Source organism: Felis catus, chromosome D3, assembly GCF_018350175.1.
Source record: "Felis catus isolate Fca126 chromosome D3, F.catus_Fca126_mat1.0, whole genome shotgun sequence".
Lineage (NCBI taxonomy): Eukaryota > Metazoa > Chordata > Mammalia > Carnivora > Felidae > Felis > Felis catus.
Window position 1 is genome coordinate 20,613,603 of NC_058379.1, and position 20,458 is coordinate 20,634,060.

Consider the following 20,458-nt stretch of genomic DNA (forward strand, 5'->3'; position numbering starts at 1 on the left):
AACAGTGAAAAGACAACAAAATGTCTGCATTTTTTCCGGTAATACCAGGGTTCTCTGGTCAAGGTAGAATGGGTTCATAGGCTTTTTTCTCTAAAATCGTGAGATTCCTTTCAGCATCATTGCAGGCCGAGTCAGAGGAAAAACAAAGACAGAGAAAGCCTAGAACACATGCAGTTACACTTTACTGGTCTCACCCTGGTAATTACATCTGCAACAGTCTCATTTCCAAATAAGGTCTCATCCTGAAATATGGGAGTTTTTAGAACTCTTAATCACATGAATTGTTGCAGACACAGTTCAACGCAGAATTAATATCCACAGTTTATTCAGATTTTCTTAGTTTTTCCCTACTGTCCTCTTTCTGTTGTAAGATCCAGTTTATGATTCTTTGCGACATTGAGTTGTGAATTGTCCTTAAGCTTCTCTTACTGTGACACTTCTTCAGACTGTCCCTCTTGTTGGTGCCTTTGTCCATACTTACTGAGTGGGGGCTACGCCTGACGTCATTCAAGCCAAGGGTTTACACCTGTTCCATGAAATCTCTGGATGGGAATGTGTCTCGTGTGATTCCATATATTTATAACATCAATTAACAATATGGACGGCAGACATATGTGTAGACACTGAGTGACAACCCAATCCTTTTATGTTCCTGTGGTTGAAATCTTTCTAGTTTTGCCTCATGGGGGCCCTTTCGTTTGGCTCGTGAGCTCTTAGATACAACCTGTCCTTGTGTATGTGCGCACATGTGCATGTGTGGTGGTTGTGCACTGATTTGGTTACGTTTGTTTGGGAGACAATGCCAGACAATGACAGAGTGTCATTTAAGGGCCATGAGTATCATATAGAATAATTCTGTGGCTCAGAGTGTTTTCCTCTGTTCACAGGGTTCATTCTTTTTCAGCGTTTAGCACCCCCGCGACCTACAGATGTTTGCAGAGTTTTGCTTCTTCGAATGTTGGATGTAATTATCAAATTATTTATAAAAGTGGCACCTCCTGGGTGACCTGTTGTTGGTTCCTGGTTTGGGTGATTATTTTAAACCTAGAATAAATATCCATGTGCCACGTTTAGGTTGCTTTCAGGCTTTAGTGATTAGGAATCAGTTGTTATAAACATTGAAGTGCAGGGTTTTTCTTGTACTTTTTTACTTTTCTGACACTAATAAGGTCCTCCAAAGTCATCCTGCACCATTGCTGTCTGGGATAAGATTCCCCCGAGAAAACCCCATGTCTTCCTGGGAGAATAGTATTAGAAGGTAATATCTGGGAAAATGCATCTCAGGCCTTATGGGGCATCATTGCTTCCTGTTTCACTCCGCTGACGCATGAAGGACAAATACATGAAGAAACTAAGCCAGGACAGTGGACATATTGGTGACTGTGTCCACATGCAAGTCTCTGTCTCCATCAAACTACACACGTCGCCAGACTGTCATCTGCGGCTCTAATCCGTGACCACATCCTCTCCCCAGCCTCCTCCCTTGGTTGTATCCGTGACTTTCCTTTCCTCAAGTGACAACTGTGGCTCCAGCACCACATTTCATCCATTTACTTCATTGTTCGGTGACAGTACACAGTGCAGTCACGTCACGATTGTCAACCGGCTACCCCACGGGACACAACCTTAGTTACTAGAGGACAGAACTTGCGTGCAGTTTCTTATGTCTTTACACGTAGAGGCTCCACTCACTTTCAGCCCCTCGGCTCAGCGGCTCGCCCCACCCCTGCACTGACGTGGGCTCACACGTGTTACTGCAGCTACATGAGTTTTGTCACCTTCTACTTTCCATCATGTGCCCCAAATTCCTACATTTTTCTATGTACTCGTTAAGTTTCTGACATGGGGCGTGTACAGTGTTCAGTGAATTCTGGCAATGACAGAGTGTCTTTTAAGTGCCATTAATATCACATAGAATAATTCTGTGGCTCAGAATGTATTACTCCGTTCACATGATTAACTCTTTTTCAGCGTTTAGGACCTCCACGACCTGCAGATGTTTGCAGAGTTTTGCTTCTTCCAATGTTTGCTATAAGTATCAAATTATTTATAAAAGTGGCACCTCCTGGGTGACCTCTTAGTTGGTTTCTGGTTTGGGTGATTACATCTACACCTAGAATAAGTATCCATGTGCCAAGTTTAAGTTGTTTTCAGGCCTTAGTGATTAGGAATAGGTTGTTATAAACATTGAAGTGCAGGGTTTTTCCTATGGACATAAGTTTTGAAACTTATCATCATAATTTTATAATTTTAAATTGGCATTTTTTCACAAATAAGAGATAACAAGACAACAGTAGCCACCGCCAATGAGATACTAGTACCAGATGCAAATAAGGCTGACTTATTCTTCAGGCACCACATGGGTAGAGTTCAGAGGAAAAATGAAAATTCTTCATTTCTTTTTATATCAGAAGGAAAAATTGATATGATCTGGCCTAGAAGTAAAATACCTCAGCCGAGAAAACAAGACATTTCTCTTTCATGAAGACTCCTTGTGTCAGAAGGGTTTTCGGAGAGTGACTTTGAGGACAGAAAGGACAGGAGGAACCTCACTCACTCCCCTTGCGTGGACCTGCGCCCAAGTCACCAGCCACGGAATGAGCAGAATCACAGGCTGAGCTGAGGAGGCAACTGCTGATGTGTTTCCCTCTTTACAGATGAGTAACTAGGTTTTTGTCTCACTTCCCCACAGGCCTGTACCACTGTGTAAGCTCTGCCACTGCTGTACCACGATGAGCAGTAATAATCAGCCTCGTCTTCGGCCTGGAGCCCAGTGATGGTCAGGGTGGCTGTGCTGCCAGACGTGGAGCCGGAGAATCGATCAGGGACCCCTGAGGGTCGGTTGTTATTATTATAGATGATGGTTTTGGGGGCCATTCCTGGCATTTGTTGGTACCAGCCCACGTAACTACCAACTCCAGTGCAGGAGATAGTGACCCTCTGGCCCAGGGCCCCAGACACTGAGGATGGTTGATTCGGCCCCGACTGAGCCCAAATCCCTGGAAAGAGAAACAACAGAGAGGATATTCCTGGGGTCTAGAGACAAGAGGAGGAATCAAGAGCACACTTGTGCTTCCAGGACCCATTACCGTGTCCCCACATCAAGTCACCTGTGCAGTGAGCGAGGAGAGTGAGGAGGAGAGGGGACCAGGCCATGGCGGAGGTCAGCACCGATCCTGCCTTCTGTTGCCTCACAGCTGAGCAGAGCCTCCCTTCATCTCTCCCTTCACCTCTTGATCTGTTGAGAGGGGGAGGGCCCAACCATGCAAATGCGACCCCCCTGTTTTCTGACTCCTCACTGACTTCTTTAGGTGCCTCTGTCTGAGGATGTAAGGGGGATGGGCAGGGTAGCGGCGATTTCAGGGCAGCGGGTGGGGAGGTCACAGATGTGAGCCCTGAGCAGAGGGCACAGGCAGTGGCAGGTGGCAATTCACAGCTCTCAACTACAGTGACCCCTCAGAAACTGGCCTTGAGTGCCCCCTAGCGTCCAGACACAGACATGCCAGTTTATGACGTGAACAGATACCATCAGAGACCACTTCTGCCTCCCCACTGCTCTAGCCACTCTCCTCTGCCTAAGCGTTAGACCAGGTCTCCCCACGTGGCCCCCCATCACCTCAGGACAGACTCTCTGTTCTACCCAGACTCCTGGGGGTGAGCCTGTCCATGGCTCCCTTGACTCTTAATGGGTCAGGCCTGAAGAGTTGTCTCTACACACATTCCTCTAACAGTAAAGTTGTATCAAAAGGGGAAGGAGTTAATTGGATATGACAGTGGAGGCAGGGCTCCAGGCATCCGTTCCAATGCAGGAAGCAGCATAGAGCAGAGGGCAGCTCCCATGGGGGCCTTTGGCTGATGGGACCTGACCTTTGTGAGATTGTACTTTACATGTGCTTCTTACTCAGATGGAGTGTGTTGATTCACACTCTATCCCGGCATCTATGTCAATGTGCTCATTGTCAGACGTCTGAGTCATTCCAGTTTTCTCTCCCAAAGTGCATCAGGAAATATCGGTGGGATCCTAGGGATCCCATTTGGGCATCTGCTCTAGGATTCATGTATATTCTTTCTGAATTCCCTCCCCAATCCATGGTAGCTCTGTTCCGGAGACCTTGCAAAGGACCGTTTTCAGCCTATGTCTTCCCTGGTGGTCAAGAGGAACGTGAATGACTTTTGGGTCTTTTTATTCTATGGCATCAACCTATGTGTCTCTCGAGAACACCACGTTGGTGTTCATGACTACAGCTTTGTTAATATAATTTGAAAGTGCAAAGTATGGTGTCTCGAGGTTTGTTCTTTCTCAAGATTGCTTTGGCAATTTGGGGTCTTTTCTGATTCTATACAAAATTTGGGTTTTTTTTTATTTCTGTGCAAAACGTCATTGGAGTTATTATGGGGATTGCATTGAATTTATAGAGTGCTTTGGATAGTGTGGACATTTTAGCATTATATTTATTGTGGAGATCCCTGGATTTAGGAATAACCTGGAGGGTGTGTGTGAGGTCTAAGGGTTTGTCTAAGATGACCTCCACCTCTGTGCTTAAAAATGTGGATGGATTATGATGATTCAAACGAAAGAAGAGATACTAGTTTTGGCAATAAGGTAAAGAATGTGGATATGTGTATTTTTTCTGTTTTTATACAATTATGTATTCTTTTTAAATCAAAAACCTTTCCTGGGCTCCAGCTAAGTACCGGTAGGCTGCAGACACTCAGTGCTGAAAGGACAAACAAAACTGTCAAGGTCGTGGAACATGTTGGTTTTTCATGTGACTCACTATAACAGACAAGGAGGAGATGTTTCATGGGAGGTATTCAATGGGAAGCATTAAATATTTATATGACCAGACACATGGTTCTATTTTAACTGAGAGTCGATGACTAGAGTTGTGCATGTGTGCGTAACTCTATCTTATGTTTTATTTATACGTAGTTTGTGTGATATATATACGTGTGTGTGTGTGTGTGTGTGTGTGTGTGTGTGTGATATAAATCCCAGGAGATATATCCTGGATGTATTGTCATGAACAGTGCAGAGATGGATTAGATAAACCACTGGGGAAAATAATTCTGTGAATATTTTCAGTATGAGTAGAATCTTGTGTGACACAGAGAAGGACTGGAGAGGGATGTGGTGTGAGTAATTATAATACATTGTACCCTGAGAAAGGAGGGTTTAGAGCACCAGAAACTTCTGGGCCATGGTACTGAGTTCTGTCGGGTAGTAAGCTCTGTCGGGAAAATACCTGTTTGGGTATTTTCCTGCTGGCCTGCCTCACAGCCCTGTGCCAGTGTGAACAGGCCACCGCTGACCCCGGTCCTGGTCACCCAGCTGCTCTGAAAACACACAGCATCCCTAGAGGACACTCTGACCTTTGCTGACAGATATTTGAGCTTTCAGTACTCAGGGAAGGAGTATGAGTAGATCCTCTCCCGGGTGCTTGGGATGGAGACGTTAATTTTCTTCAGGTCCCTAACAGCATCCAGGCTGCTCACCATAGGGCTTAGTTTACAGTGTTTATGTTCCTGGACATATTAGTGTTCCCTGACATTGGGTTTTCTGGCTTCAGGGCCCTGGCATCACTACCAGTCTCCAATCTAAATGTGTTTTAAAGTTTTTTTTTTTTTAAGACATAGACAGAAAGACAGAGAGAGAGAGAGAGAGAGAGAGAGAGCAGGGAGTTACAGAGAGATAGCGGGAGACACAGAATCAAGAGCAAGCTCCAGGCTCTGAGTTAGTGGCACAGAGCCCAAGGCAGAGCTTCACCTCATGAACCACAAGATCATGACCTGAGCCAAAGTCTTAGGCTTAACAGACTGAGCCACCCAGGCACCCCTACCAGTCTCCAATCAAAACCAATTTCAAGGCCTCATATTTCCCAGGTTCACTCCCGGTTCGTATGTGATAAAAAGTCCTTGTGGGTTATCCTTGAACTTTGAATACTTTTTGCTGTTGTTGCTGTATTATTAGAATCTCCTGTTATCCCACCACCTCCATGGTACAGGCTCTGGGGCATTTGAAGTCTCTGTTTGTCAAAAGACTATCGGCTCTCCACAGAGAGTTATCCACTGTACTTAATTGCCAATCTGGGTTTTGACCAGGCCTTTATACTTAGTCTGGAATTTAATTTTCTTCTCTGGTATACTCATGCCCCATTTGCCTCTCTATTGGTCCAGTTTTGTAAGTGTTCTCAGGATTAACATGATATAAACCATTATACAGTACAAGGGAATCGATCTAAGGAATTCGTCTCTGCTCATCCATTAAAGGGCATTCAGGGAAGAGAACCCCACTCACATTCAATCCTGTTATTTTATTTGGTAAATGTTCCATGGGTTAAGAGTGAAAACACAACAAAATGTCCAGATTTCTTCCGGTAACACCAGGGTTCTCTGGACAAGGTAGGATGGGCTCATAGGCTTTTTTCTCTAAAATAGTGAGATTCCTTTCAGCATCATTCCAGACCGAGTCAGAGGGAAAACAAAGACACAGAAAGCCTAGAACACATGCGGTTACTCTCTACTGGTCTCACCCTGGTAATTACATCTGCAAGTCTCATTTCCAAATAAGGTCTCATCCTGAAATATGGGAGTTTTTAGAACTCTTAATCACATGAATTGTAGGAGACACAGTTCAACGCGTAACAATTAATATCCACAGTTTATTCAGATTTTCTTACTTTTTGCCTAATGTCCTTTTTCTGTAGTAAGATCCAGTTAAGATTCTTTGTGACACTGAGTTGTGAATTGTCCTTAAGCTTTTCTTACTGTGACACTTCTTCAGACTGTCCCTCTTGTTGGTGCCTTTGTGCATACTTACTGAGTGGGGGTTATGCCTGACGTCATCCAAGCCAAGGGTTCACACCTGTTCCACGAAACCTCTGCACGGAAATGTGTCTCATCTGATTCCATTTATTTATACCATCAGTAAACAATATGGACGGGAGACATATGTGTAGACACTGAGTTACAACCCAGTCCTTTTATGTTCCTGTGGTTGAAATCTTTCTAGTTTTGCCTCATGGGGGCCCTTTTGGTTGGCTCGTGAGCCCCTAGACACACCCTGTCCTTGTGTGTGTGCTCACACGGGTATGTGTGGTGGTTGGGGACTGATTTGCTTGCGTTTGTTTGGGAGACAATGACAGACATTGACAAAGTGTCATTTAAGTGTCATTAGTATCATATACAATAATTCTGTGGCTCAGAATGTTTTACTCTGTTCACATGATTCATTCTTTTTCAGCGTTTAGCACCCCCGCGTCCTACAGATGTTTGCAGAGTTTTGCTCCTTCCAATGCTGGATGTAATTATCAAATTATTTATAAAAGTGGCACCTCCTTGGTGACCTCTTAGTTGGTTCCTGGTTTGGGTGATTATTTTAAACCTAGAATAAATATCCATGTGCCAAGTTTAGGTTGCTTTCAGGCTTTAGTGATTAGGAATCAGTTGTTATAAACAATTAAGTGCAGGGTTTTTCCTATGGACAATGGTTTTGAAACTTATCCTCATAATTTTATAATTTTAAATTGGCATTTTTCACAAATCATAGATAATAAGAAGAGACTAGGCACTGCCATGGAGATAATAGTACCAGATGCAGATAAGGCTGACTTATTTTCAGGCACCACATGGGTAGAGTTCAGAGGAAAACTAAAAATGTTTCATTTATTTTAATATCAGAAGGAAAAATTGATATGATCTGGCCTAGAAGTAAAATACCTCAGCCGATAAAACCAGAGATTTCACTTTCATGAAAACTCTTTGTATCGGAAAGGTTTTCTGAGAGTGACTTTGAGGACAGAAAGGACAGGAGGAACCTCACTCACGGGAGGTGCCCTTGCATGGACCTGCGTCCAAGCCATCAGCCACGGAATGAGCAGAATCACAGGCTGAGCTGAGGAGGCAACTGCTGATGTGTTTCCCTCTTTACAGATGAGTAACTAGGTTTTTGTCTCACTTCCCCACAGGCCTGTACCACTGTGTAAGCACTGCCACTGCTGTCCCACGATGAGCAGTAATAATCAGCCTCGTCCTCGGCCTGGAGCCCAGTGATGGTCAGAGTGCCTGTGCTGCCAGACTTGGAGCCGGAGAATCGATCAGGGACCCCTGAGGGTCGGTTGCTATTATCATAGATGATGGTTTTGGGGGCCATTCCTGGGATTTGTTGGTGCCAGCCCACGTAACTACCAATTCCAGTGCAGGAGATAGTGACCCTCTGGCCCAGGGCCCCAGACACTGAGGATGGTTGATTCAGTCCTGACTGAGCCCAAATCCCTGGAAACAGAAACAACAGAGAGGATATTCCTGGGGTCTAGAGACAAAAGGAGGAATCAGGCCCACACTTGTGCTTCCAGGACCCCTTCCCGTGTCCCCCCATCAAGTCACCTGTGCAGTGAGCGAGGAGAGTGAGGAGGAGAGGGGACCAGGCCATGGTGGAGGTCAGCACCGATCCTGCCTTCTGTTGCCTCACAGCTGAGCAGAGCCTCCCTCAACCTCTCCCTTCACCTCTTGATCTGTTGAGAAGGGGAGGGCCCAACCATGCAAATTCGCCCCCCCCCCCCCGTTTTCTGACTCCTCACTGACTTCTATAGGTGCCTCTGCCTGAGGATGTCAGGGGGATGGGCAAGGGAGGGGCAACTTCAGGGCAGGGGGTGAGGAGGTCACAGATGTGAGCCCTGAGCAGAGGGCACAGGCAGTGGCAGGTGGCAGGACTCAGCTCTGCTCTACCGTGACCCCTCAGAAACCGGGCTTGAGTGCCCCTTAGCGTCCAGACACAGACATGCCAGTTTATGATGTGAGCAGAGCCCATCAGAGACCACTTCTGCCTCCCCACTGCTCTAGCCACTCTCCCCTGCCTCAGGGCTAGACCAGGTGTCCCCACATGTGGCCCCCTATCACCTCAAGGCAAACTCTCTGTTCTACTCAGACTCCTGGGAGTGAGCCTGTCCATGACTCCCTTGACTGTTCATGGGTCAGGCCTGAAGTGTTGTCTCTACACACATTCCTCTAACAGTAAACGTGTATCAAAAGAGGAAGGAGTTAATTGGATATGACAGTGGAGCAGGGCTGCAGGCGCCGGTGCCAATGCAGGAGGCAGCAGAGAGCAGAGGGCAGCTCCCATAGGGGCCTTTGGCTGATGGGACCTGACCCTGGTGAGATTGTTCTTTACATGTGCATCTTACCCTGATGGAGTGTCTTGATTCACACTCTATCCCGGCATCTATGTCAATGTGCTCATTGTCAGAAGTCTGAGTCATTCCAATTTTCTCTCCCAAAGTGCATCAGGAAATATCAGTGAGATCCTAAGGATCCCATTTTGGGCATCTTCTCTAGGATCCATGTATATTCTTTCTGAAATCCTTCCCAAATCCATGGTAGCTCTGTGCCGGAGACCTTGCAAAGGACCATTTCCAGCCTATGTCTTCCCCGGTGGTCAAGAGGAACGTGAATGACTTTTGGGTCTTTTTATTCTATGGCATCAACCTATGTGTCTCTCGAGAACAATACCACATTGGTGTTCATGACTACAGCTTTGTAATATAATTTGAAAGTGCAAAGTATGTTGTCTCGTGGTTTGTTCCTTCTCAAGATTGCTTGGCAATTTGGGGTCTTTCTGGTTCTATACAAAATTCAGGGTTTTTTGTTTTATTTTTGTGCAAAACTTCATTGGATTTTTTACGGGTTTGCATTGCGTTTATAGAGTGCTTTGAGTAGCGTGTACATTTTAGCATTATATTTAATGTGGAGATCCCTGGATTTAGGAATTACCCGGAGGCTGTGTGTGAGGTCTAACGGTTTGTCTAAGATGACCTCCATCTCTGTGCTTAAAAATGTGGATGGATTATCATGATTCAAACGATAGAAGAGATACGAGTTTTGGCAATAAGGTAAAGAATGTGGATATGTGCATTTTTCCTTTTTTTTCACTGATGTATTCTTTAAATATCAAAAACCTTTCCTGAGCAACAGCTAACCGGTAAGCTGCAGACACTCAGTGCTGCAAGGACAAACAAAACTGTCAAGGTCGTGGAGCGTGTTGGGTTCATGTGACTCACTATGACAGACAAGGAGGAGATGTTTCATGGGAGGTATTCAATGGGAAGCATTAAGTCATTAAATATTTATAGGACTGGAGCACACGGTTCTATGTTAACTGAGAGTTGACGACTAGAAGTGTGTGTGTGTGTGTGTGTATAACTATATCTTATATTTTATTTTTACGTAGTTTGTGTTTCATATATATATATATATAGTAAAAATCCCAGGAGATACATCCTAGATGTATTGTCATGAACAGTGCAGAGAGGGATTAGACAAACCACTGGGGAAAATAATTGTATGAATATTTACAGTAGGAGTAGAACCTTGTGTGACACAAATGAGGACTGGAGACGGATCTGGTGTAATTATAATACATTGCACACTGAAAAAGGAGGGCTTAGAGCAACAGGAACTTCATGGGACTGAGCTCTGTCGGATAGTAAGGTCTGTCTGGAAAATACCTGTTCGCGTATTTTCCTGTTGCCTGCCTCACAGCCCTGTCCTCTCAGTGCCAGTGTGAACAGGCCACCGCTGACCCCGGTCCTGGTCACCCAGCTGCTCTGACAACACACAGCATCCCTAGAGGACACTCTGACCTTTGCAGGAAGATGTTTGAGCTTTCAGTGCCCAAGGAAAGAGCATGAGTGCATCCTCTCCTGGGTGCTTGGGATGGAGACATTAATTTTCTTCAGGTTCCTAACAGCATCCAGGCTGCTCACCATAGGGCTTAATTTACAGTGTTTATGTTCCTGGACATATTAGTGTTCCCTGACATTGGGTTTTCTTGCTGCAGGGCCCTGGCACCACTACCAGTCTCCAATCTGAATTTGTTTTAATGTTTATTTTTTTTTTAAGACATAGAGAGTCAGAAACACAGAGAGAGAGAGAGAGCAGGGAGTTACAGAGAGAGAGCAGGAGACACAGAATCAGAAGCAGGCTCCAGGCTCTGATTTCGTGGCACAGAGCCCAGGGCAGAGCTTCGGCTCATGAACCACGATATCATGACCTGAGCCAAATTCCTAAGCTTAACCGACCGAGCCACCCAGGCATGCCTACCAGTCTCCAATCAAAACCAATTCAAGGCCTCATATTTCCCAGGTTCACTCCCGGTTCATATGTGATCAAAAGTCCATGGGGGTTATTCAAAGTCCTTGAACTTAGAATACTTTTTGCTGTTGCTGCTGTATTATGAGAATCTCCTGTTATATCCCATCACCTCCATGGTACAGGCTGTGGGGCCTTTGAAGTCTCTGTTTGTCAAAAGACTACCGGCTCTCCGCAAACAAGTACCCAGGGTACTCACTTCCCAATCTGGGTTTTGACCAGGCCTTTATACTTAGTCTGGAATTTAATTTTCTTCTCTGGTATCCTCATGACCCATTTGCCTCTCTATTGGTCCAGTTTTGTAAGTGTTCTCAGGATGAACATTGATATAAAGCATTATACAGTACAAGGGAATCGATCTTAGAAATTCGTTCTCTGCTCATCCATTAAGGGGCATTCAGGGAAGGGAATCCCACTCACATTCAACCCTATTATCTTTATTTGGTAAATGTTCCATGGGTTAACGGTGAAAAGATAACAAAATGTCTAGATTTCTTCCGGTAACACCAGGGTTCTCTGGACAAGGTAGGATGGGCTCATAGGCTTTTTTCTCTAAAATAGTGAGATTCCTTTCAGCATCATTCCAGACCGAGTCAGAGGGAAAACAAAGACAGAGAAAGCCTAGGACTCATGCGGTTACTCTCTACTGGTCTCACCCTGGTAATTACATCTGCAACAGTCTCATTTCCAAAAAGGTCTCATCCTGAAATATGGGAGTTTTTACAACTTTTAATCACATGAATTGTTGGAGACACAGTTCAACGCATAACAACTAATATCCACAGTTTTTTCAGATTTTCTTAGTTTTTACCTAGTGTCCTTTTTCTGTTGTTATGATCCAGTTTATGATTCTTTGTGACATTGAGTTGTGAATTATCCTTAAGCTTCTCTTACTGTGACACTTCTCCAGACTGTCCCTCTTTTGGTGCCTTTGTGCATACTGACTGAGTGGGGGCTATGCCTGACGTCATTCAAGCCAAGGGTTTACACTTTTTCCATGAAATCTCTGCACGGAAATGTGTCTCATCTGATTCCATATATTTATACCATCAGTTAACAATATGGACGGCAAATATATGTGTAGACACTGAGTTACACCCCAATCCTTTGTGTTCCTGTGGTTGAAATCTTTCTAGTTTTGCCTCATGGGGGCCCTGAGGTTGGCTCGTGAGCTCCTAGACACACCCTGTCCTTGAGTGTGTGCTCACATGGGTATGTGTGGTGGTTGTGCACTGATTTGTTTGCGTTTGTTTTTGGAGAACATGCCAGACAATGACAGAGTGTCATTTAAGTGTCATTAGTATCATATACAATAATTCTGTGGCTCAGAATGTTTTACTCTGTTCACAGGGTTCATTCTTTTTCAGCGTTTAGCACCCCCGCGACCTACAGATGTTTGCAGAGTTTTGCTTCTTCGAATGTTGGATGTAATTGTCAAATTATTTATAAAAGTGGCACCTCCTTGGTGACCTCTTAGTTGGTTCCTGGTTTGGGTGATTATTTTAAACCTAGAATAAATATCCATGTGCCACGTTTAGGTTGCTTTCCGGCTTTAGTGATTAGGAATAAGTTGTTATAAACATTAAAGTGCAGGGTTTTTCCTATGGACAAAATTTTTGAAACTTATCTTCATAACTTTATACTTTTAAATTGGCATTTTTTCAGAAATCATAGATAATAAGAAGAAACTAGCCACTGCCATGGAGATAATAGTACCAGATGCAGATAAGGCTGACTTATTTTCAGGCACCACATGGGTAGAGTTCAGAGAAAAACTAAAAATGTTTCATTTATTTTAATATCAGAAGAAAAAATTGATATGATCTGGCCTAGAAGTAAAATACCTCAGCTGATAAAACAAGAGATTTGTCTTCCATCAAGACTCTGTGTCGGAAAGGTTTTCTGAGCATGACTTTGAGGACAGAAAACACAGGAGGAACCTCACTCACCGCAGGTGCCCTTGCATGGACCTGCGTCCAAGCCATCAGCCACGGAATGAGCAGAATCACAGGCTGAGCTGAGGAGGCAACTGCTGATGTGTTTCCCTCTTTACAGATGAGTAACTAGGTTTTTGTCTCACTTCCCCACAGGCCTGGACAACTGTGTCAATAATGTCACCGCCCCACGATGAACAGTAATAATCAGCCTCGTCCTCGGCCTGGAGCCCAGTGATGGTCAGGGTGCCTGTGCTGCCAGACTTGGAGCCGGAGAATCGATCAGGGACCCCTGAGGGTCGGTTGCTATTAAGATAGATGATGGTTTTGGGGGCCATTCCTGGGATTTGTTGGTACCAGCCCACGTAACTACCAACTCCAGTGCAGGAGATAGTGACCCTCTGGCCCAGGGCCCCAGACACTGAGGATGGTTGATTCGGCCCCGACTGAGCCCAAATCCCTGGAAAGAGAAACAACAGAGAGGATATTCCTGGGGTCTAGAGGGAAGAGCAGGAATCAGGCCCACACTTGTGCTTCCAGGACCCCTTCCCGTGTCCCCACATCAAGTAACCTGTGCAGTGAGCGAGGAGGGTGAGGAGGAGAGGGGACCGGGCCATGGCGGAGGTCAGCACTGATCCTGCTTTCTGTTGCCTCACAACTGAGCAGAGCCTTACTTAACCTCTCCCTTCACCTCTTCAACTGTTGAGAGGGGGAGGGCCCATCCATGCAAATGTGACCCCCCTGTTTTCTGACTCCTCACTGACTTCTTTAGGTTCCTCTGTCTGAGGATGTCAGGGGGATGGGCAGGGTAGGGGCAATTTCAGGGCAGGGGGTGGGGAGGTCACAGATGTGAGCCCTGAGCAGAGGGCACAGGCAGTGGCAGGTGGCAGGACTCAGCTCTGGTCTACCGTGACCCCTCAGAAACACACCTTGAGTGCCCCTTAGCGTCCAGACACAGACATGGCATTGTATGACATGAGCAGAGCCTATCAGAGACCACTTCTGCCTCCCACTGCTCTAGCCACTCTCCTCTGCCTAAGCGTTAGACCAGGTCTCCTCACGTGGCCCCCCATCACCTCAGGGCAGACTCTCTGTTCTACTCAGACTCCTGGGGGTGAGCCTGTCCATGGCTCCCTTGACTCTTAATGGGTCAGGCCTGAGGAGGTGTCTCTACACACATTCCTCTAACAGTAAAGGTGTATCAAAAGGGGAAGGAGGTAACTGGATATGACAGCTGAGCCAGGGCTCCAGGCACCCATGCCAATGCAGGAAGCAGCATAGAGCAGAGGGCAGCTCCAATGGGGACCTTTGGCAGATGGGACCTGACCTTGATGGGATTATTCTTTACATGTGTTTTTTACTCAGATGGAATGTGTTGATTCATACTCACTCCTGGCACCTATGTCAATGTGGTCATTGTCAGACGTCTGAGTGATTCCAGTTTTCTCTCCCAAAGTGCATCAGGATATAGCAGTGAGATCCTAAGGATCCCATTTGGGGCATCTTCTCTAGGATTCATGTATACTCTTTCTGAAATCCTTCCCAAATCCATGGTAGCTCTGTTCTGGAGACCTTGCAAAGGACCGTTTTCAGCCTATGTCTTCCCTGGTGGTCAAGAGGAACTTGAATGACTTTCTGGTCTTTTTATTCTATGGCATCAGCCTATGTGTCTCTCAAGAACAATACCACATTGGTTTTCATGACTACAGCTTTGTAATATAATTTGAAAGTGCAAAGTATGGTGTCTCGAGGTTTGTTCCTTCTCAAGATTGCGTTGGCAATTTGGGGTCTTTTCTGGTTCTATACAAAATTTGGGTTATTTTTATATTTCTGTGCAAAACGTCATTGGAGTTTTTATGGGGATTGCATTGAATTTATAGAGTGCTTTGGGTAGTGTGGACATTTTAGCATTATATTTATTTTGGAAATCCCTGGATTTAGGAATTACCTGGAGGCTGTGTGTGAGGTCTACATGTTTGTCTAAGATGACCTCCATCTCTGTGCTAAAAATGTGGATGGATTATGATGATTCAAACGAAAGAAGAGATACGAGTTTTGGCAATAAGGTAAAGAATGTGGATATGTGTATTTTTTCTTTTTTTATACAATGATATATTCTTTTTAATTCAAAAACCTTTCCTGGGCACCAGCTAAGTGTCGGTAGGCTGCAGACACTCAGTGCTGAAGGGACAAACAAAACTGTCAAGGTTGTGGAGCATGTCGGGTTTTCATCTGACACACTATGACAGACAAGGAGGAGATGTTTCATGTGAGGTGTTCAATGGGAAGCATTAAATATTTATAGGACTAGAGCACACGGTACTCTGTTAACCGAGAGTCGATGACTAGAAGTGTGTGTGTGTATAACTGTATCTTATGTATTATTTATACGTATTTTGTGTTATATATATATGTATATATACATATGTATATATGTATATATACGTATGTATATATGTATATATACGTATGTATATATGCATACACATATATGTATGTGATATAAATCCCAGGAGATATATCCTAGATGTATTGTCACGAACAGTGCAGAGATGGATTAGATAAACCACTGGGGAAAATAACTGTGTGAATATTTACAGTAGGAGTAGAACCGTGTGTGACCCAGAGAAGGACTAGAAAGGGATCTGGTGTGAGTAATTGTAATACATTGCACACTGAGAAAGGAGGGCTTAGAGCACCAGGATCTTCTGGGTCATGGGATAAGCTCTGTCCTTACAATTCCCAAGCTTCTGCAGGTTCCCAAATGGGCAATCCCGTCTGGATGGGGGCCCCATCTGGTGCAGGTGACCCAGTCACCTCCAGTGTCTCTCCTCAGCGCTGGGTCTCCCTGGCTGCATCTGGGGATGACTGTGTTGTTGACCATCGCCTATGGGTGCTCTTGGGAAAAGGCAACGTGAGAGGCACAGGCCCCTTGTTTCTAATTACAGTCTGTCCTTGAAGAATCTCATGTGCATTTTTGTTAACGGACCCTGCCCCATGAACAGTGAGGGTGGGGGCAGGTGCAGAGGATTATGGGGCCTGGCTTGACTGGGTGGGAAGTGACCTGACATGACAAAGAGATGGGATGTCTCCTCAGGCCTTCCTGATACAGCCTGTGGAGTGGTGAGCCTGCCCTCTGCCCTATTATCCCTCAGTGCAGCACACAACTTGCCTGAGGGGGTCACTCACCTGACGTCCCAACAACACAACTATCTAAGTGGTGGGGGGGGGGGGGGACACAGAGTGATTCATGCCGAGGAAGCCACAGCTCTGAAGTAAGGACTGAGGGGTGGTGGTGCCTGCCACACAGGAGGTCGCACTTGGGGGATCAGAAGCCCCCGCCCCTGTGTAGGGATGGGTGGGGTGCCAGGCAGGTTCAAGTCCAGGGGGTCCCTCTCTCTGCTCAACTCCAGTTCCTTCTCCCAGTCCTAAGTGAGTCTGAACTCTGAGACAGCAGGGGGCGCTGGAGGTCTGTCCCTGTGCATTGGGGGAGGTGCAGGGATGGCTGAGGGGTGTCTCAGCTGGGCACCCAGTCCTGGAATCCTGCCTTGTACCCTCTGCTCTATGCTCATTTGGGGTCCACGATTGGCTCCCCAGCCCCACCCCACACTCAGCTGTCACCATATTCAGTGACTAGGTTTCTGGACCCAGGAGGGGAATGATTTGCATGAAGGATTCCTCTCTGCTCTCCAAAGTGGGGAGGGGATGAGAGAGGCTTTGTGCAGTTCTCTCACTGGTGGGCTCAGTCAGGGGCACAGCCTGGGCTGTCTCCACCTTGACCTGGACCCCTCTCCTCCTCACCCCCCTCGTTCTCCGCTTAGGTGACTGGCTGTGGAAAGCAAGGCGAGTGATCATGGGCTGGGGTGTGCTGGCCTCCTTCTTCCCCTCTTTTGAAGAACAAGCTGGAGGCATTCCCTCAGGACCTCCCTGTCCGTGTCTCCACTGCTCTGTTGCAGGGTCCTGGGCACAGTGTGCCCCGACACAGGAGGCCTCCCTGTCAGGGTTTCAGGGGCAGAAGGTGACCCTCACCTGTACGGGAATTAGCAACAGTGTTGGAGCAAATTATGTGGGCTGCTTCCAAGAGATTTCTCTCAGCGTTACCACAACTCTGGTGCTCAGAAGAAATGGGCCCTCGGAGATCTCAGCTCGGTTCTCTGGCTCCTACTCTGGGAACAAGGCCTCTAGGACCTTCTCAGCCTGCAGCCTGAGGATGAGCCTTATTGTTAGTGCTCAACATGGGGCAGAAGCATCAGTTCTGACATACTGCTGCAGGCCCATGGGGACCTGAGACAGAAAGCTGTCTCTGTCACCCCCAGGACTGCCGGTGAGAAACAGACATGGAGGCCTTGGAGACCTTGGAGGGTCTGAGGGTCTGACTCTGAGCACAGAGGAAATTTAAAGGGTCAGTGACAGTAGTTGCCTCTCATTTGTTTTTTCTTCCTTTCCTGTCTCTTTCTTTCTTTCTTTCTTTCTTTCTTTCTTTCTTTCTTTCTTTCTTTCTTTCTTCTTTCCTTCTCTCTCTTTCTCTCTCTATCTCTCTCCCTTTCCTCTTTCCTTCCTTCCTCCCTTCCTTTATTCCTTGGATAAAGAGCTTTATTTGGATTAAATGAGAGCTGGTGAAAGAGAAGGGCCCAAGACTCCAGTGAGATTAGGTTCCAAAAGTGCAGGCGGAGTTTATCAACCCAATGGACTCCACCTCCCAGCAGCCTTCCAGTTAGTAGGGTCAGTAAAGTCCTGCTGGGAAATGTATTTGCCAGTAAATCACCAACGTTTGCCAACCATCACTACAATGGTAGAGTTTCTCTTTTCCATAATTAAATCTCCACAACACCTCCCATGACACCACAAATATTACAAAAAGTGTTTTAAAAAATCGCATTTGACAGATCTTATGCTCGTCTCAGTATTTAGCTCCGAAGTCTCATCATCTGCCAAAAATAGTTCTACTAAACTCATCGGCTGAAACGTCCATCCGTGTAGTGAGAAGACAGTCTTTGCTGGCCCATGGTCATTCTAATCCAATTTCCCCAGCCAGTAGGGCTGCATAGCAGAGTAAGGCTCAGATTGGGGGTGGGGGGGGAAGGGACGGGGCTAATTTTCTCCAGTATAAGTTCGAATCTAAAGCTTGGTGGGAGAGCAGAACCAGAAAGGCTTGAGGGAAGGGTCAAGGCTCTGTACTCGGTCAGAAACACGGCTGGAGAAGAGGAGGAGGAGGAGGAGGAGGAGGCGGAGGGGAAGAGGAGGAAGAGGAGGTGGTGGTGGAGGAAGAATGCTTGCCATGCTTGTTGTATTTGTATATCTGTAAGAACTTTCTTCATTTTCTTCCATGTCTTCTTTTCCATCTGCATTCCATGCCAGGTGCCAAGGGATTCACAGGAGGAATGCCAGGACAGGTGTTGGGTAGGGAGTAGGTAGGGACCTAGAGGTTGGCCTCCCGGATGCCCTGGTTCAGGATGGGGTGCACTGGGGAGAAAGCTGGATTCCCCCGGGGAGCTGCTGCAGGAGATGCAGAGGGGCCTGGAGGGCAGGCTGGGTGGTCAGGTGGTGGATGGCAGGATGGGCACCTTCAGGGTACCTGATGTCAGTAGATCTGGATTTGGACCTGGCTGCTTGGCATTGGGATTCCACATGTTCAGGTGTTTCCTCCAGCCTTTACACACACCACCACCCGGGCTTGACTCACCCTGCCTCTCACCTCAAGTTCTTTTTCCCAAATAGAAAACAAATCAAATCTAGTAAGATAATTTGCATGTCACCGAGTTCACTCATTTCAAGTATACAACCCAGCGGTCTGGAGTATATTTACGGAGTTGTGCGAACATCATCATGATCGAATCGATAACATTTCCATCACCTGCAGAAAAAGCGCTGACCCACTAGCAGTCACGCCATTGCCCCTCTCTGCACTCACCCCTTCGTCACCACCGGTTCCTTCCTGTCTGCAGTGACTTCCCTCTTGCGCACATTTCACAGGTGCTGAATCACAGAACAGGTGCCACTGTAAGCACTTCACTCGCTGGCATTAAGAATGTGTGCATTGTTGCGGGAACATCAACACCACCATCTGTAAATACATGGATTGCTTCACTTGGTTGCTTGTCACTCTTGTGCAGCGACCATGCCGATCTATCTGTATGGTTCCAGTTTTAATGGCATCGGCTGTCACAACAGTAATCACTTACTATTCCTTAGTGGTTTATACAATAATTAAGGATATCATTCTTTTTCAATTTTTATCTTCCAATATCAATTCACCCCTTCCATGATTTATGTTATATATTTGTACATACTTCTTTTTGTTCAACAATTTAGCCAGTAGTTGCTTTATTCTGTTGTGAAAAGTAATACTGTGTGTTAATGAGACTGTTTTTCTGGTTTTGGTCTCATGCATTTTTGCTTTACCCTTGGAGAGGATGCAGGCTGTGTCTCCTTTCCCTGGTTCCTATTCCCTCGTGCCTGGCGGATGCCAAATGTTCTTGCCCCTCATTTCCCTTGGCTGAGGTGTTTCCAGAGTCCCTTCCTGACTTTCTCACCCCCTGTGCCCACAGCTCTGCAACTGAGACCTCCCGTCTCCCTCTTGCTCTTCCTGGATGCATGTCCCGTGGTCAGGGCTCAGGTCTCCCCACATGCCGGCCTGTGTCTTCACATTCAAGGGACTTTCTCCTCTCATGCTGGTTCAGGCCACTAGTCGCCTTCCCCTTCTGTCTCCTACAGCTTTTTCTGGAACTCACTTTTCTTCCCACTGACGCTCCTGACTTGTAGTGTGCGCATGGGAGTGAAGCCGCCAGGGTTTCCAGTCTGAGTGCTTATTTATTTGCTGATTTTCACTTCCGGGTTGTGAGAAGTTGCAACTTGGTCCATCTCATGCTTTACGGAAGGTGTGAATTTTGTGTAGTTTCCTCTGTCTTCTTAATTGTTGGTGTGTTTTTAACAGCTGTCATGGGTATTTCCAATTTCTTTGTTGGATATTACCTGAGCACCGGAATTTTCCATATTTTTAATATAAAAAATAATTACAAAAGAATACCTCCTAAAATGTTTGATGCAGATGTAAAAAATAAATTATTTTATTTCATACTTTATCTAATATCTAACATTGACTTAAAAGGAAAAGTTATCAGAACTAAGTGCTATGACCAATACACTTCATATTTCTCTTCAACTTCTTACAAATACAAAAAGAATGTAACTAAAAACAGAAGTAAAGTGTAATAAGAAAGAATCAGGTTTTTATCTGAGAAATGAAATATGTTATATAAAAGGCTCAGGGCATTTAAATTTAAAAATATTTTACTGAAAAAAACAATTCAGTAAAATCATCAGAAGTATGTAAAATAAAATGTATTATTTTAATAAAATTTTAAATAAGAGTTTTACTT

The 20,458-nt window shown here is 45.7% G+C and overlaps 2 protein-coding genes, 1 pseudogene and 1 gene segment (V, D, J or C); all 4 read right to left on the reverse strand.

The window, feature by feature from the left end:
• The window catches only part of LOC109497182 (immunoglobulin lambda-1 light chain), a 638,912-nt gene extending 630,380 nt beyond the window's left edge, over positions 1–8,532 (reverse strand). The window contains exons 1-2 of the mRNA XM_045041896.1: positions 8,386–8,532; positions 7,986–8,274 (exon numbers count right to left, since the gene is read on the reverse strand). Coding sequence (XP_044897831.1) covers positions 7,986–8,274; positions 8,386–8,431 — 335 coding nt within the window. The 5' untranslated portion in view covers positions 8,432–8,532. The remainder of the gene's footprint in view (positions 1–7,985; positions 8,275–8,385) is intronic.
• The window catches only part of LOC123381268 (immunoglobulin lambda-1 light chain-like), a 670,720-nt gene extending 656,918 nt beyond the window's left edge, over positions 1–13,802 (reverse strand). For 2 of the 3 annotated variants that reach the window (XM_045041904.1, XM_045041903.1), the window contains exons 1-2: positions 13,651–13,802; positions 13,257–13,539 (exon numbers count right to left, since the gene is read on the reverse strand). In XM_045041904.1, coding sequence (XP_044897839.1) covers positions 13,257–13,539; positions 13,651–13,696 — 329 coding nt within the window. In that variant the 5' untranslated portion in view covers positions 13,697–13,802. Of the gene's footprint in view, positions 1–13,251; positions 13,540–13,650 lie in introns of all 3 variants that reach the window. The other variant, XM_045041902.1, reaches the window with a different exon arrangement.
• Positions 1–20,458, reverse strand: part of LOC109496970 — a 927,213-nt gene that overhangs the window by 617,517 nt on the left and 289,238 nt on the right.
• On the reverse strand, positions 19,148–19,244 carry LOC111557383 (annotated as a pseudogene).